General features: G+C 32.8%; 1 protein-coding gene across 1 annotated transcript in view; it reads left to right on the top strand.

The window, feature by feature from the left end:
* The window catches only part of MMS22L (MMS22-like, DNA repair protein), a 159,989-nt gene that overhangs the window by 11,165 nt on the left and 133,569 nt on the right, over positions 1–15,255 (top strand). The window contains exons 6-9 of the mRNA XM_012661840.1: positions 981–1,071; positions 2,582–2,712; positions 6,889–7,002; positions 14,571–14,747. Coding sequence (XP_012517294.1) covers positions 981–1,071; positions 2,582–2,712; positions 6,889–7,002; positions 14,571–14,747 — 513 coding nt within the window. The remainder of the gene's footprint in view (positions 1–980; positions 1,072–2,581; positions 2,713–6,888; positions 7,003–14,570; positions 14,748–15,255) is intronic.

Here is a 15,255-nt window from a genome sequence, read left to right as displayed (position 1 = left end):
CTCAGCCTCCTGAGTAGCTAAGACTACAGGTATGCACCACCACGCCTGGCTAATTTTTTCTTTTTTTTTTTTTTTTTTTTTTAGTAGAGATGGGGTCTCACTCTTGCTCAGGCTTATCTCAAACTCCTGACCTCCATCAGTCCTCCCACCTTGGCCTCCCAGGGTGGTAGGATTACAGGCGTGAGCCACTGTGCCTGGCCTTCTCTCTTCCTTGTTCTTGCTTTTGTTTATTATCTATTCCTCTGCCAATACTGTTTTATTAGTGTAGCATTTTATGTTGTTCGTGTGCCTGAAAAGGCAAGTTCCCTCTCCATCATTGTTTCTAGTTGTTTTAGTGGAACATGTTATGTCATTGTATTTATTTTTATAGTGATGCTACATGTTGACTGGAGGGAGGTTATTGACAACCGAGTACAGCACAGTAGTTAAAAGTACTGATTTTTGAGTCAGATAGAATTGGATTTGAATCCTATTGCGTTAATTGAGAGGTAAATTTTTCTTCTTTCAACTTCTTTCATTTCTTAATGGGGATAACAATAGTGTCTACATGGTAGTCTAAAGTGCTCTCGTTAAAATATTTTATAGGAGGTTCTGGATACTTATTACATTAAAAAAGACAGTTCCTAGCTAAATTCTAAAGCAAAATTATGAAAATAAGTGTTTTAAAAAATTCTCTTACTGCCTTGCAGCTTTAGTAGAATCAGAGGTTGATTGGAAGGGACCTTTACTATACAAGTCTATTCAACAGCCTCAAGGTGGGTCTATCTTAAACCAACAGATGAAAATATATCCTGCTTTCAAGGATCTTCAGTGAAAGAATCCTCTAATGAACAAGACAGAGGTTTTCTCTGAGCTTTTGAGTAGTGGTAGGTTAATTGGTTCTTTATCCTTCTGTTTGTGGAGGAGTGTTGTGACATACTATAAAATACCTGGTAAAGTATTAATGAATTCTCAATCATGGTTGATAATGTCATTCACAGCTTTTCCCACCATCCTGGCATTTATTGCATCTTCACTTAGATGTCCATTGGCTGGTGTTAGAAATTCTTCACATGCTGGGTGAAAAATTGAGTAAGTTAATGGATTTCTGATTCATGTCTTTTTTTAATCTAAACTTTGATTGCTTTTTAAAATTATCCAAGTAATTAATGCTTTCTGATAGTTTTTTAAAAAATCAAATAATAACCAAAGGAAAAAGTGAAAGTTTTACTCCTTTTTTTCGGAGACAACTTTTGGGAACAGCTTAGTTTGTTTATCTTTTCATATTTACTTTGTATCTGTTAATATACATATATAGAAACTTATAGGTAGGATTTTGTTTTTGTTTCTAACCACAGATGATATCATTTAGCAGTTTTTAGAGATCTGTTTATGTTAGTACGTATAGTTCCACTTTATCCATTTAAGGGCTGCATGTTATGAGTCTGTATTTAGCCATGTCTATTTTTGAGAATTAAGTTATATCAATTTTTTTGATATTACAAATAATTTTTCACTGAACATCCTTGTGTGTAGATATCTTTAATTTATGTTCAGTTATTCTGTAGAGTCTTAGAAGTAGAATGGCACATTACAGTTGTAATAGTGTATATGCTACTCTTTTGCTATAAAGTCCTACCAATTTATATAATTAACTGTTAGTGTGCCTTTACCTTATACTCTTGCCAGCACTGGGTATTTTTAATTATTTTTTATTTTTTGCCAACTAATACATGGAAAATTACATTGAATTTCTTTTTTGTATTATAATTTCTTGTTTACCAGTGACGTTGAACATCTTTACATAATTTTGTTTATATTTGCGTTATTAATTGTTCATTATATTTTGCAAATTTTCCTCATTTTTTAGTAGAAATTTATATATATTATAGGTAATTCTTTATTTCATATATTGCCTCTTCTTAATCTTGCTGTTTGGCATCTTTAAGTTCTATTACCAGCCTATCATTTAGGTTGTAAAGATACCACTCCAACTATAATTTTCAATTAATTAATAAATAAATATACATATGTCTGTATACTTTTACATGTATACATACACATAAACATACAAAGATATACACAAATATGTAATTTCTTCCCTCATGTGGACTCTATTTCATATGGTATTTCCTTAGAGTAATACTCAAGTTGACTTACTCTGATATAGGTATAAATTTTGGTTATCTGTTACCTTGGTTTGCTCTATTTTATGCCACAAAACAATTGCATATGCTGAGCTTATCAGTATTTGTAAAAAGAGTAATGTTTTAAAGGCTTCATCATTAACAGAAATGTGGATGCATTTCTGGTGTTCCCTCTTTTTTTAAAGTGATGTTGCATTTATGCTTTTCAAAGATAGACTTAATTAGGAAAAGAGAAGTTTATTAAGTGGTACTTGGAAGGATTGGAAACTTTTTAGGTAATATTTATCAGTGCTCATGTAAGAATTGTCCTCAAATTCTAATTTTATTTGCAAAACAATTTTTTAAAACTATATGTTTCAGTTTTGTTGTAATTTAAAGGTACAGTCACTTTTCCCTTTCTGAATTAGTAAAATCTGCTATTGTTTTAAATAGAATTTATTTTATTACATTTTCAGAACAAGTTATATTTGGTCATCAGTTTATGAATCTGGCAGGTGACAATTTAACCAATATCAGCCTATTTGAAGAACATTGTGAAAATCTCCTGTGTGATTTAATAAGCCTTTCACTCAACAGGTATGACAAGGTAATGCATTAAGAGTTTATTTGTATTCTTGATACTTAAAGGCAATATTCAGTCCTTAGTACATGTGGTTTAATCTATAAGAATTTAATCTAAAATAGTTTATGTGTTGATTCTCCCAAGTTAATATTTAATCACTATTATCTTGGAGCTGAAAGGGAGAATAATTTTGATTTAAACATTTAAAGCAGGCTGGAATTAGTATTTTGGAACTTTTTTTTTTTTAAGAAACTAGTCTTTCCCATATTATCAAAAATAAATAAAAACAAGATGTTTAGAAAATGACTGAAAGTTTAACTTTTATTCAAATAGAAGAAGCCAACCCTTTAATAGTCTACTGTATTGCTGTTATGTAATAATAAAATAAATGAATACTTAGCTAAAGTTATTTGACAAATTTAAAGGGAAGATTTTATTTGCTTGTTTTCAAAGGTCTGGAATCATGTGAATTTGTGTGTTTTTACTAAATTGCATTTATCATAAAATGTTTAATGGAGACTGATTTAAAGGTGCTACTGAACATGTTCATTTTTAAGTAGTGGAAATTTATAGAGTATTGTCACATATTTCAGATTATAAGCATGAACCCTACTTGTCAAACATCGAGATTTTAGGAGAATCAGGTTTTATAATTTTTTAAAATTTAGATTGTTTTATACATTGATTATCTTTTAAATTTAGTGTGTATGTTTACAGTTTAAGTAATAGTGGATTAACCAGATATGATATAAAAATTTATTTTTTATCATTGAACAAATGTGTATATTTATTGTACACAACATGATATATGCATACATTATAGAATGGCTGAATAGAGCTAATTAACATATACATTATCTCACATTGTTACCATTTTTTTTTTTTTGTGGTGAGAACCCTTAAAATCTACTCTTTTAGCGATTTTCAAGAATACAATATGATAGTACATTGTTGTTAACTGTAGTCACAATGTTGTACTTAATTCATCTTGTCCAACTGAAATTTTACATCTTTTAACCAACATCTCCTCCCCCATCTCCCTCACAGCCTTTGGTAACCATCATTCTACTCTCTGCTTCTGAGTTTAACTATTTTAGAGTCTACATGTAAAGTGAGATTATGTGGTATTAATATTTGTCTTTGTATGCCTGGCTTATTTCATGTAACATAATATCCTCCAGGTTCATCTATGTTGTTGCAAATGACAGGATTTCCTTCTTTTTCAGGCTGAATAGTATGGTCATGCACTGCATAACAACTTTTTGGTCAATGATGGACCACATATACAAGGTGGTTTTACCATAGAGCCTGGGAATGTAGCAGCTAAAAATGTTTAAGTACACTCTGTGGTATTCACATGAGGATGAAATCACTAATGACACATTTCTCAGAAAGTATCCCATCGCTAAATGATACATGACTGTATTCCATTGTGTGTATACGTTAAATATTCTTTATCCATTCATCTGTTGATGGTCATTTCAGTTGATTCCATATCATAGATATTGTGAATAATGCTGCAGCGAACATGGGAGTGCAAATATCTCTTCAACATACTGATTTCATTTTCTTTACATATCGTGGGATTGCTGGATCATATGGTAGTTCTATTTTTAAGTTTTTGAGGACTGTCCACAGTGTTTTATATAATGGCTATAATAATTTTCATTCTCACCAATAGTGTGCAAGGATTTTCTTTTGTCCACGTCCTTGCCAACACTCGTTATCTTTTGTCCTTTTGATAGTAGCCTTTCTAGCAGGTGTGAGGGGATATCTCATTAAGTTTTAATTTACATTTCCGTGATGATTAGTGATGTTGAGCATTTTTCATCTACTTGTTGGCCATTTGTGTGTTTTAAGAAATGTCTATTCAGGTCCTTGGCACGTTTTTTTAATTGGGCTATTTGTTTTCTTGCTATTGAGTTGTTTGAGTTCCTTATGTATTTTAGATATTAACCCCTTATCAGATTATGTATTTGCAAATATTTTCTGCCATTCTTCTGTAGGTTTTCTCTTCATTTTGTTGATTGTTTTCTTTGCTGTGAAAATTGTTTCCTTTTTAGTTCTATATAATCCCATTTGTCTATTTTCACTTTTGTTGCCTATGCTTCTGGGGTCATAGCTAAGAAATCATTGCCTGTGCCAGTGTCATGGAGCTTTCCCCCTATGTTTTCTTCTACTGGTTTTATGGCTTCAGGTCTTACTTAAGTCTTTAATTTATTTTGAGTTGTATATGGTATGAGATAAGGGTCTAAATTCATTATTCTGTGTGTGGATATCCAGTTGTCTCAGCACTATTTATTGAAGAAACTACTTGCCCATTGTGTGTTGTTATTACCTTTATTGAAAATCCATTGACCATAAATGCATGGATTTGTTTCTGGCCTCTTTTTTCTGTTCTACTGGTGTCAGTTTTTATGCCAGTACCATGGTATTTTGATTACTGTAGCTTTGTAGTATATTTTGAAGTCAGGTACTGTGATGCCTCTAACTTTATTCTTTTTGCTAAAGATTGTTCTGGCTATTCAGGGTCTTTTGTGGTTCTGTACAAATTTTAGGGTGTTTTTTTTCTATTTCTATAAAAAAAAGTCATTGAAATTTTGTTGGGATTCCATTGAATCTGTAGATCATTTTGGGTAGTACAGATATTTTAACAATGTTAATTCTTCCAGTACGTGAACACAGGATATCTTTCCATTTATTTGTATCTTCAATTTTTTTTTAATCAGTGAGTTATATTTTTCAGTGTACAGGTTTTTCAACTACTTGGTTAAATTTATCCCTAAGTATTTTTTTTTTTTTTTTGTAGCTATGTATTATGAGTGGGATTGTTTTCTCTATTTCTTTTTTGGATAGTTTATTATTTTATAAAAATGGTACTGTATTTTGTATATTGATTTTGTATCATGTAACTTTAGGGAGTTTCTTTATTCTAATAATTTTTTGGTAGAATCTTTAGGGTTTTCTATGTATAAGATCATGTCATCTGCAAATAGTGACAATTGAACTTCTTCCTTTCCCATTTAGATTCTTTCTTTTTTTTGCCTAATTGCTCTGGCTAGGACTTACTAGTAATATTTTAACACTTCATTTTTTACCGTATATTATGTTCAAATGTATATATAACATATTCATAAAATAGTGACTATGTTATGAATTTCAGAAGTCTAGCAATATTTGCAAATATAGTGTACATTCTCTGCATCATCTAAAGCTATTGAGGACATTTTGTAACAAAATGGTAAATAATGTGGAAATTATTTCATCTTTATAAATCCCTAATAATTATGTATATGCTGTCTTATAAGAATTTTTACTGTACTTTACAGTAAATCAAAACTTCTTTTCATTTTTTTTTTTTGTTTGCTTTTTACCATTTTTTCGAGAAGTAATATTACTCTGTTGCTCAGCCTGGAGTGCAGTGGCACCGTCATAGCTCACTGTAAACTTAAACTCCTGAATCAAGTGATCCTCTTGCCTCAGCCTCCATAGTCACTGGGACTACAGGCATGCACCATCATGCCTGGCTAATTTTTTTGTTTTTTGTAGAGAGGGGGTCTTGCTATATTGTCCACACTGATCTTGAGCTCCTGGCCTCAAGTTATCCTCAAACCTTAGCCTCTGAAAGTGCTGAGATTGCAGGCATAGAGCCTCCATGCCCAGATCAAAATTTATCTTCTAATCTTGTCATTAGAAGTCTTTTTTGTTGTTGTAGGTGGATTAAGTCAAGATGAGCAAACCCTGCCCCCAGTGCCAAATCTAGCTTACTTACCATCTGTTTTTGTAAGTAACATTTTACTGGAACGCACCTCTGTGTATTCCCCTTGTCTGTTGTTTGTGGCTGCTGTTTGTAATAAAATGGCAGAGTTGAATAGTTGTGACAGAGACTATACTGCAAGAAAATCTTAAATATTTGCTATCTAGCCCTTTACAGAAAAAGTTTACTGACCACTAGACTAGTTGATTAAAGCATAGGTTTTTTGTTTTTTTTTTTAGTTGAAAATTAAATTCATTCTGAACTTTTGGTTTAAAATGGAAATTTATTTTAAAAATTAATGAAATGGCACATTTTTCGTAAGTAATTTTATCTAAGAATAAATTTTAACTTATCTAAATCATTCTTTTAAAACAATTTAGAAGATATGTGGCATGTAAAATTCTGTTCTCTTATAAATAACTTGTTTTGGTTCTTTGCCACAGGTTAGGCCTTCTGAATCATTAATGAATCATCATTGCCCATGTCTATGCATTAAAGAATTATGGGTTCTACTCATTCATCTTCTAGACCACAGAAGTAAATGGTCTTTCTCAGAAGTAAGTTGGAAAATAGATGTGTTAGTTATTGTTACTAACTTTTATGTTGAATTTATCTAACGGTTTGGGCCAAGAAAAATCTTAATAACTTCCTTCATTATAATAAGGCAATAACAACCACCAGACAGAGCGATAACGGAGTACTCAATACCTACTTTATTTTTTAACCCTGTTTATATATTGATTGATTAATTGATTGAGACAGGGTCTCACTGGTTGCCTGAGCTATAGGGCAAAGGCACCATCACAGCTCACTGCAACCTCAAATTCCTGGGTTCAAGTGATCCTCCTGCCTCAGCCTTCTGAGTAGCTGGAACTATAGATGTAAGCCACTTTGCTGGTTAATGTTTTTATTTCTTGTAGAGATGGGGTCTCACTCTGTTACCCAGGCTGGTCTTGAGCTCCTGGGCTCAAGTGATCCTCCTGCCTTGGCCTCCCAAAATGCTACAGGCATGAGCAACTACGCCCAGCCAACGTTATTTATTTTTAACCCCAAGTTGGTAATATGAAAAATCTAGGAGAAGTATAAGATTTGACTCTTAACAGGAACCTTTTAGGCTAAATATTTAATACCCTCTAGTAATCCAGAAAACATTTTATTCAGGAAATATGGCAGATTTAGAAGATTTGGGCATAAATAAAACATAGGTTTCTATTACTCAATTTTACAGCATATTTCAAAAAAGGAGGAAAAGAAGCACAAAGGGGAAGATGGGAAATTTTCTTTCACCTCATTCTCAGTTGAGTCTTTAGGACAGGGCTTCATTTTATTTCAAGTGTTGTAGATTACTGAAAAAGAGAAATATCCATAGGCAGAAGTAAGTGTGAACAATCCATTGTGAAGTAGTACTAACAATTTTTTATAGTATATGAAAAAGTACTTTTGATTTTTCACTTTTTTTTTTAATTTCCCAGTTTTCTATAATTAGGGATTTGGGTGCTGCTATCTAATTTTAATAACAACTCTATTTTTGTAGCTTTACAAGCACTGTATTTATGTTTTAGTGGCAAATAAGTGTAAATTTTATCAGCAAATAAGTGTAAATTTAATGTACTTTTGCTTGTTATCGAGTAAGAATTTTTTTCTCCTGGCATTTTGGTTTGTCAGAAGTAGATTTTGGCTTTCTGTAATGAGAATTAAATGTTAAAAAGTCTCAGTGATTTTTTTTTTGCCCTTTGATCATTTGCTAGTTTTAAAAGTTTTGTTGACATGGCAAACATTAATTTTTTTCATTTTCTACAAACTTAATTGTAGGAATTTTGTATTTCTTTAGCATTGTTCTTGTTTTATAAAGCTCAGTCTTGAAGTATAAACAACATATAGATAATGTAGACATGTTCGTCCTGTTGCCAGTTGTCTTTTTTTTTAGATTTTTAAGCAGAAAAATGGGTACAATTTAAGATACTGAATTATATAAATTTGCAAAGTAATATGTACTGTTTAACCTAAGTGATATACATGCTCTTCATTTTATGTGATAACTACACTTATCTTAAAATAATGAAAGTCTAGTCATTTCATTTTTTTCATACAGCTAAAGTAAGTTATATTATTCACAAATTTTGAGGCCTATTTTATTTTGACAGTCAAATTAGGAGTTTCCATTTCTGAGAGTAAGACAGTTTGAACTTCTTGCTAAAAATAATCTAATTCTGGATACTCTATAACAAGCATTTTAAATGTGTCAGTAAGCTGGTAGAAAATAAGAAGTACTGAGCCCAAATACTAAATGCAGTTGGGAACTCAGGAGAGCTGAACATCGAAGCTTCCTCATAACATTATAGGCAGTTGCTGAACTATGTAAAATTGAACTTTGGCTTTCAGGCATTATAGGGTACATGAATGGAGGAAGACAAAGTTCAGAGTTGACCCAAGTTAGTAGCCTACTAATAAACCAATTATTCATAAAACTGAGCACTCAAGAAGAGGAACTAGACACTCAACTAAATTTGTAAGGAAAATTGCCTGTCTTTAACTGTGGTGCTTTCCAGAAATTTAAGATTGATTGCTTCTGTGTATTTATTATTGCAATCCAAGCCTTTATGCAGGTTTATAGGCTGAGTTCATTTAAAATTTCAAGCCATTGACTTACAGGTAGCCAAGAACACTTGTGGATGAATGCTTAAACCTGTATCTTTCCACAATACCTTCCTACAAATTATAGAGCAAGAACAAATAAAACTATAATCAACCCTTGAACAACATGGGGTTTTGACCACCCTCCGTGCAGTAAAAAACCATTATAACTTTTGACTCCCCCAAAGCTTAACTACTAATAGCCTACTTCATCAGAAGCCTTACTGATAACGTACACAATTACCACATATTTTGTATGTTATATGTGTTATATACTGTATTCTTACAATAAAGTAAGCTAGAGAAAACAAAATGTTAAGAAAATCATAAGGAAGAGAAAATATATTTACTATTAATTTATTAAGTGGAAGTTGGTCACCATAAAGGTCTTCATCCTTGTTTTCGTGTTGAGTAGGCTGAGGAGGAGGAGGAAGAGGAGGAGGAGGGGTTGATCTTGTCTTGGATGGCAGGAATGGAAGGAAATCCAAGTTTAAGTGAACTCATGCAATTCAAACCTGTGTTTTGCTAGGGTCAACTGTATGCAAAAACATACTGATATCATAGCTATAGGATAGGAATGCTCAGAGCTGTAAATTTAAAAAAGTAAAAACCACTAAAACTCCTATCACAAGCCTGTCTAATAAGTCAAGGCAGTCTGAAAAGAACTGCTCAGAGGAGAGAAGAGAACAGAAGTGGTCATAGAATTGGTCTAAAACTATTGCCAGAATGTGAAAATACTGAAAAAGTTTCCTTGTAGAGCAGGAAACTGACAATAGGAAAGGAACTTAAAAGTGTGTGTATGGTAGTCTCTGAAGATAGTTTCTGGAGAACAAAAAGGCAAAAAGAGAGTCGTGGTAACTTTTGAAGACTAGATGGTAAAGGGGACAAGAAGCGAAAGCAGAAAATTTAGCATCTTATAAAACAAAACACCGCCACTACCACCAACAACAACAAAAATCAAAGGACTTACACCCACTTTTCCAACACCACAACCATCCAAAAAAAAGGAAATCCAATACAGAAATGGGACTTTGGTACATTGTCAAAAGAGACTGCCCCTGAACTAGAAATCCTTTAAACTAGTCCAAATTTACGAAATGAAGAGAATCAAACTAAGTAAGCCTTTACGAAGTTACTAGAAGAAAACGGAGAACAGAATTGATATATTTCAGCTGATGATACCCTCTCTCCAGAAACAACTATAAATCAGAAGAAAATTGTAAGACAGCACTGCAAATTAAATTAAAGATGCTTAGACAGTATCTGGGGGTAAAAAAAAAACCCACCTTGAATGAGGTACTCAAATGTTAAAACCAAGCGGTCAGGCCGGGCGCGGTGGCTCACGCCTATAATCCTAACAGTCTGGGAGGCCAAGGCGGGTGGATCATTTGAGTGCAGGAGTTCGAGACCAGCCTGAGCAAGAGCGAGACCCCGTCTCTACTAAAAATAGAAAGAAATTACTTGGACAACAAAATATAGAAAAAACTAGCCGGGCATGGTGGCGCATGCTGGTAGTCCCAGCTACTCCGAAGGCTGAGGCAGAAGGATTGCTTGAGCCCAGGAGTTTGAGGTTGCTGTGAGCTAGGCTGATGCCATGGCACTCTAGCCCGGGCAACAGAGTGAGACTGTCTCAAAAAAAGACAAAAAACAAGTGGACAGAAAACCAGGGATGGATGAAAAGAGTAAATTGAATGCAGGAGAGAAACAGGAAGAAGACAATGGTATTATAATTGACTCAATTACAAGATGCCCAAGGGAGAATAGATTTAAATGAAAATATAATAAGGGGCATGGAAGAAAGGCTGAAAAACAAGTGAAGGAGTAAAAAAAAAAGGTGGTAAAAAAATATGAAGAGTTAGAGAGAAAATTGTCAAAATGGAAGATAGGCAAAGATGAAATAACCATACATATAAATGGAATCCCTAAGAAGAAAACAAAGCAATGGGATACAGCTACTATTCAAAACTGTAATCTAAGGAAGCTTCTCAGAAATAAAAGATCACCTAAACCTACATACTGAAAGGGCTTATTGGATAATGTGAAAGATTAACCGCAAGCAATCCATCCCAAGACATGTCCTACTACAACTATTTGACTTCCAATATAAAGAAAAAAATCTCCAAGTCCTCTAGGAAATCTTCCAAATTCTCTAGGCATAAAAACCAAATTACTTATAAGAACAAAATAATTTGACTGGCACTAGACTTCTCAAAAACAACATAAAAAAGCAAGGCAACAATGGAGCATTTAAAAAATTCAATGAAAAAGTGTACGCCAAGGATTTTATAACTTGGATCCTAGCAATCCCACTTCTAGGCATTACTCCAGATGTATGTGCCCCCCAATTAAAATGCATATGCATAAAATTATTATAGCATTTTTTGTAATAATAGTAGAAACCAGCTAAATTCCCATATTTAAGAGAGTGGTTGAATAAACAGTACTTCATCTGCACACTGGGAAGGATATATAGGTACCTGAGATTTATTATAATGAATTAGCTCACATGGTTGTGGAGGCCGAGAAGTCCTAGAATTTGCAGTTGACAAGGTGAAATGAAAACCCAGGAGAGCTGATGATATAGTTCTAATCTGAGTCCAAAGGCCTGCGAACCAGGGGACCCCATGGTGTAATTTCCAGTCTGAGTCCAAGTCTGAAGACAGGAAAAGACCAGTGTCCCAGCTTAAAGATAGTCAAACAGAGAAACTCTTCCTCTATTCACAGGAGGGCCTTTTTGTTCTATTCGGGCCTCCAGTTGCTTGAATGGAGCTAACTCACATTAGGAAGGGCAGTCTGCTTTACTCAGTCTACTGATCAAAATCTTAATCTCATCCAGAAGCACCTTCATAGACACCCAGAATAATATTTAACCAAATATCTTGGCATCCTATGGCCCAGACAGATTGACACATAAAATTAACCATTATATGTGTAAATGTACAATAGAATGAGGAAGACATCTGAGCCGATGTGATTTCCAGATATATTATTACATAAAATAAGCAAAGTACAAAAGAATATTTATAGAATGCTACCTTTTGTGTAAGAATGTAGGAAAAAGAAGGTATACATATGTATGTCCAGTTGTGCACAAAGAAATATTGCAAAGACGAAACTATTGAGATTGGTGGGTAGAAATAAAGATCAGTGAGTGAAAATGGAGTGGAAGGATTTGATGTAGCTCTTTGTATAGTTCTGACTTTAGAATCATGTTAATCTTTCACATGCTCCAAAAATAAATCAATATGTATGGAAGGTATGCTCAGTGAAATGTAGAGAGAAACAACTGAACCTAACTATTTCAAATGAATAACATTCTTTGTGGAGGTTGGGCATACTAACCTAAGTAACTTTGGAATGCACTATTTGGGGTATCTTTATTTAAAAAAATTTTTAAATTTTAATTATGAGTACGTAATAGTTGTATATCATTATAGGGTACATGTGATGTTTTGATTCAGGCATACAATGTGAATTAATCAAATCGGAGTAATTGGGGTATCCCCCACTTCAGGCATTTAATATTTCTTTGTGTTAGGAACATATAATATACATTTTGACTATATAATCTAAGGCTAAAGAGAAAAAAATTGTAAAGATCTATGAACAGTGGACTTTTCTTAGGTTTTTTTTTTTTACATTGTTATATGAGGCTTAGCAATTTTAAATCTATTAATACTTTATTTGTATTCTAGGAGTGAGCAAATTAATAACTTGTGGGTAATTAGAGCCAGGTTTGTCACTGTTGGAAAACTGAGTTACAAATATGGAAAGAGGGAAAGCTAGCATGACCCATAATGTGTTGGATTAGAATTTGAGATACTATGAAATGCATGTTTTTACTATATAAAGCAAGTATTGATGTGTATGTGTGTGTGCATATGTACATGTCCTACTTTTTACACTGGGTAGGCTTAGAAGCAATGATATCTGAGTAACAGTGCATAAATTGCAGCTATATCTTGGTTTTAAAATAACTATTCTTCAATGAAAGCGAACAAGGCTCCTTGGACAAATGACTGATTCCAGGGTATGGCATGGAAAGTAAACATGAACCTGGAACATCTTGTACCAGAAACTAAGGAAGTGCTCAAAAAATGATAAAGACATGTCAAAAGGACACAAGAGCCAGCATGAAGGTCTTCCATAGACTAAACCTGGGAAATTTGAGACACTATAAAATAAGTGATGGAAAAGGATTGTAATCCATTCAATAACAATTTGAGTCCATACTGATATAAATAAGTAAATACATGAGGAGAAGGGAAACTCTTCCTGATAAATGTAAAAGTGATGATGGTATCAGAAAATCACCATTTGACAGCCTCATAGTAATTGTTTCAGGCAAGACTCTTCAATGGATGCTAAAAGTAATGGACAAAAGTATGATGAAAAACAGGATATTTACATAGTTTGGTAAGATCTCCACACAGTGTTTATCGGTACAAAGGGGAAAATAATAACTTTATAGTGTAAGAAATCTGGCAGATACTACCTTAAACAAGTAACAAAAGTTAATCAGTAGGACAAATTGATATCATGTACCCCCAATATGATGCATTGATTGAAAGAACAAAAAGGTTTCTGTGATTTTCCTGCCAAAAATGTCTAATACCAACCTAATCATGAAGAAACACCAGTTAAATCTAAGTAACTGGCCTGTATACTTCAAAAGTATCAAGGTGATAAATGATAAAATCTGAGGAACTTTTATAGATTAAAGGAAGCTGAAGGCACATGATAGCTAAATACAAAAGTTGGGTCTTCAAAATGATAACTAAAATTGGCCAATCTTTCTTGAGATGATTACAAAAATAGTCAATACTAGAAATAAGAAAAGGAACATGACTTCAGATTCTGCATATATTAGAAAGGTAAGAGATATTGTCAACAACTTTATCTCTAATAACTTTTAACATTTACATGAAATACCTAGGAAAAAAATACCTAGAAAAAACTTACTAAAACTCACTAAATGTTCAACAACAGTTGATTGGATAAATGTTTAACCACGTACTCATATACTGGATTATTCCAGTGAACTATGGATATACTCATTAATATGGATGAGCTTGTTGGAAACAATGTTGAGCAAAACAAGTTACAGAAGAGTTGAAACAAGCCACATAAGAATACAAATATGCATTAAAACAAAAACAAAACAGATGAAGCCACACAAATTGTGATATAAGCCCACATACCTGCATGACAAAACTTACAAAAGCAAGCGAAGGATTTATCATAAAAGTCTGCAAAATTGTTACCTCTGGATGAAAAAAGAAGTGATGGTGAGGACATATGGGGTCTTTGTAAAGTATATGACTGCATGTTCTAATTCTTAACCTAGGTATTTTTACTATTCTTTACATTTTGTATGTGTTTTATATTCTTTTGTACATACGTGTCATTATAAAAATGGAGAAAAATCCTAAATCAAAGGTTATTGAAACTGTCTTAATTTAACTGAATCATATTACTTCTGTTTCTATAGTCATTTTGGAACTGGTTGAATAAAGTACTTAAAACACTCTTTGAAAAATCAAGTGACCAGAGAAGACCCTCTGTGCCTGTAATCCAGTCCAGGGACCCGTTAGGTTTTAGTTGGTGGATTATTACTCATGTAGCATCATTTTACCAGTTTGATCGCCATGGAGTACCAGATGAAATGGTAAGATCTTATTCTTTTAAATTTTCTTACATTATCAATTAATATGTATTATTTAGATAAATTAGAAAGTGAGCAGAAAAAATAAGAAATCAGATTATAATCCTACAAGGATAAATGTTTTTTTATCTATGTATAATGTTTATGTAGATATCTATAGACCTTTCTGTAAACATCTTGGAAAAATTATAAAGTTTATGTTTTTAATGTTTGATTAAAGAAAAGCAACTTGTAGGCTTGGTACCCAGTCCTGGCTGTACTACTAAATAATTGTATGACCCTGAGTAAATTATTATACTTAAACCTTTCTAGTAATAGCCCTCTGTTCCCTGAACCAAAAATCATGGGATTAGATTGTTCCAAATGTTGCATCTAGTTCTAAAATCTGTAAGATTAGCAAAGAAATGTCTCCAGAAATGAATTACTTATTTTTGTGAATAATTTAATAAAAGTATTTCTCCAGAGTAACACTTATTTAGAGAAGCTTTTTGAAAGAATATTTAATCTATTA

Source organism: Propithecus coquereli, unplaced genomic scaffold (assembly GCF_000956105.1).
Source record: "Propithecus coquereli isolate 6110/MARCELLA unplaced genomic scaffold, Pcoq_1.0 Scaffold74, whole genome shotgun sequence".
NCBI lineage: Eukaryota > Metazoa > Chordata > Mammalia > Primates > Indriidae > Propithecus > Propithecus coquereli.
Note: the sequence above shows the minus strand (reverse complement) of the source record. Positions and strands in the feature narration are given on the sequence as shown.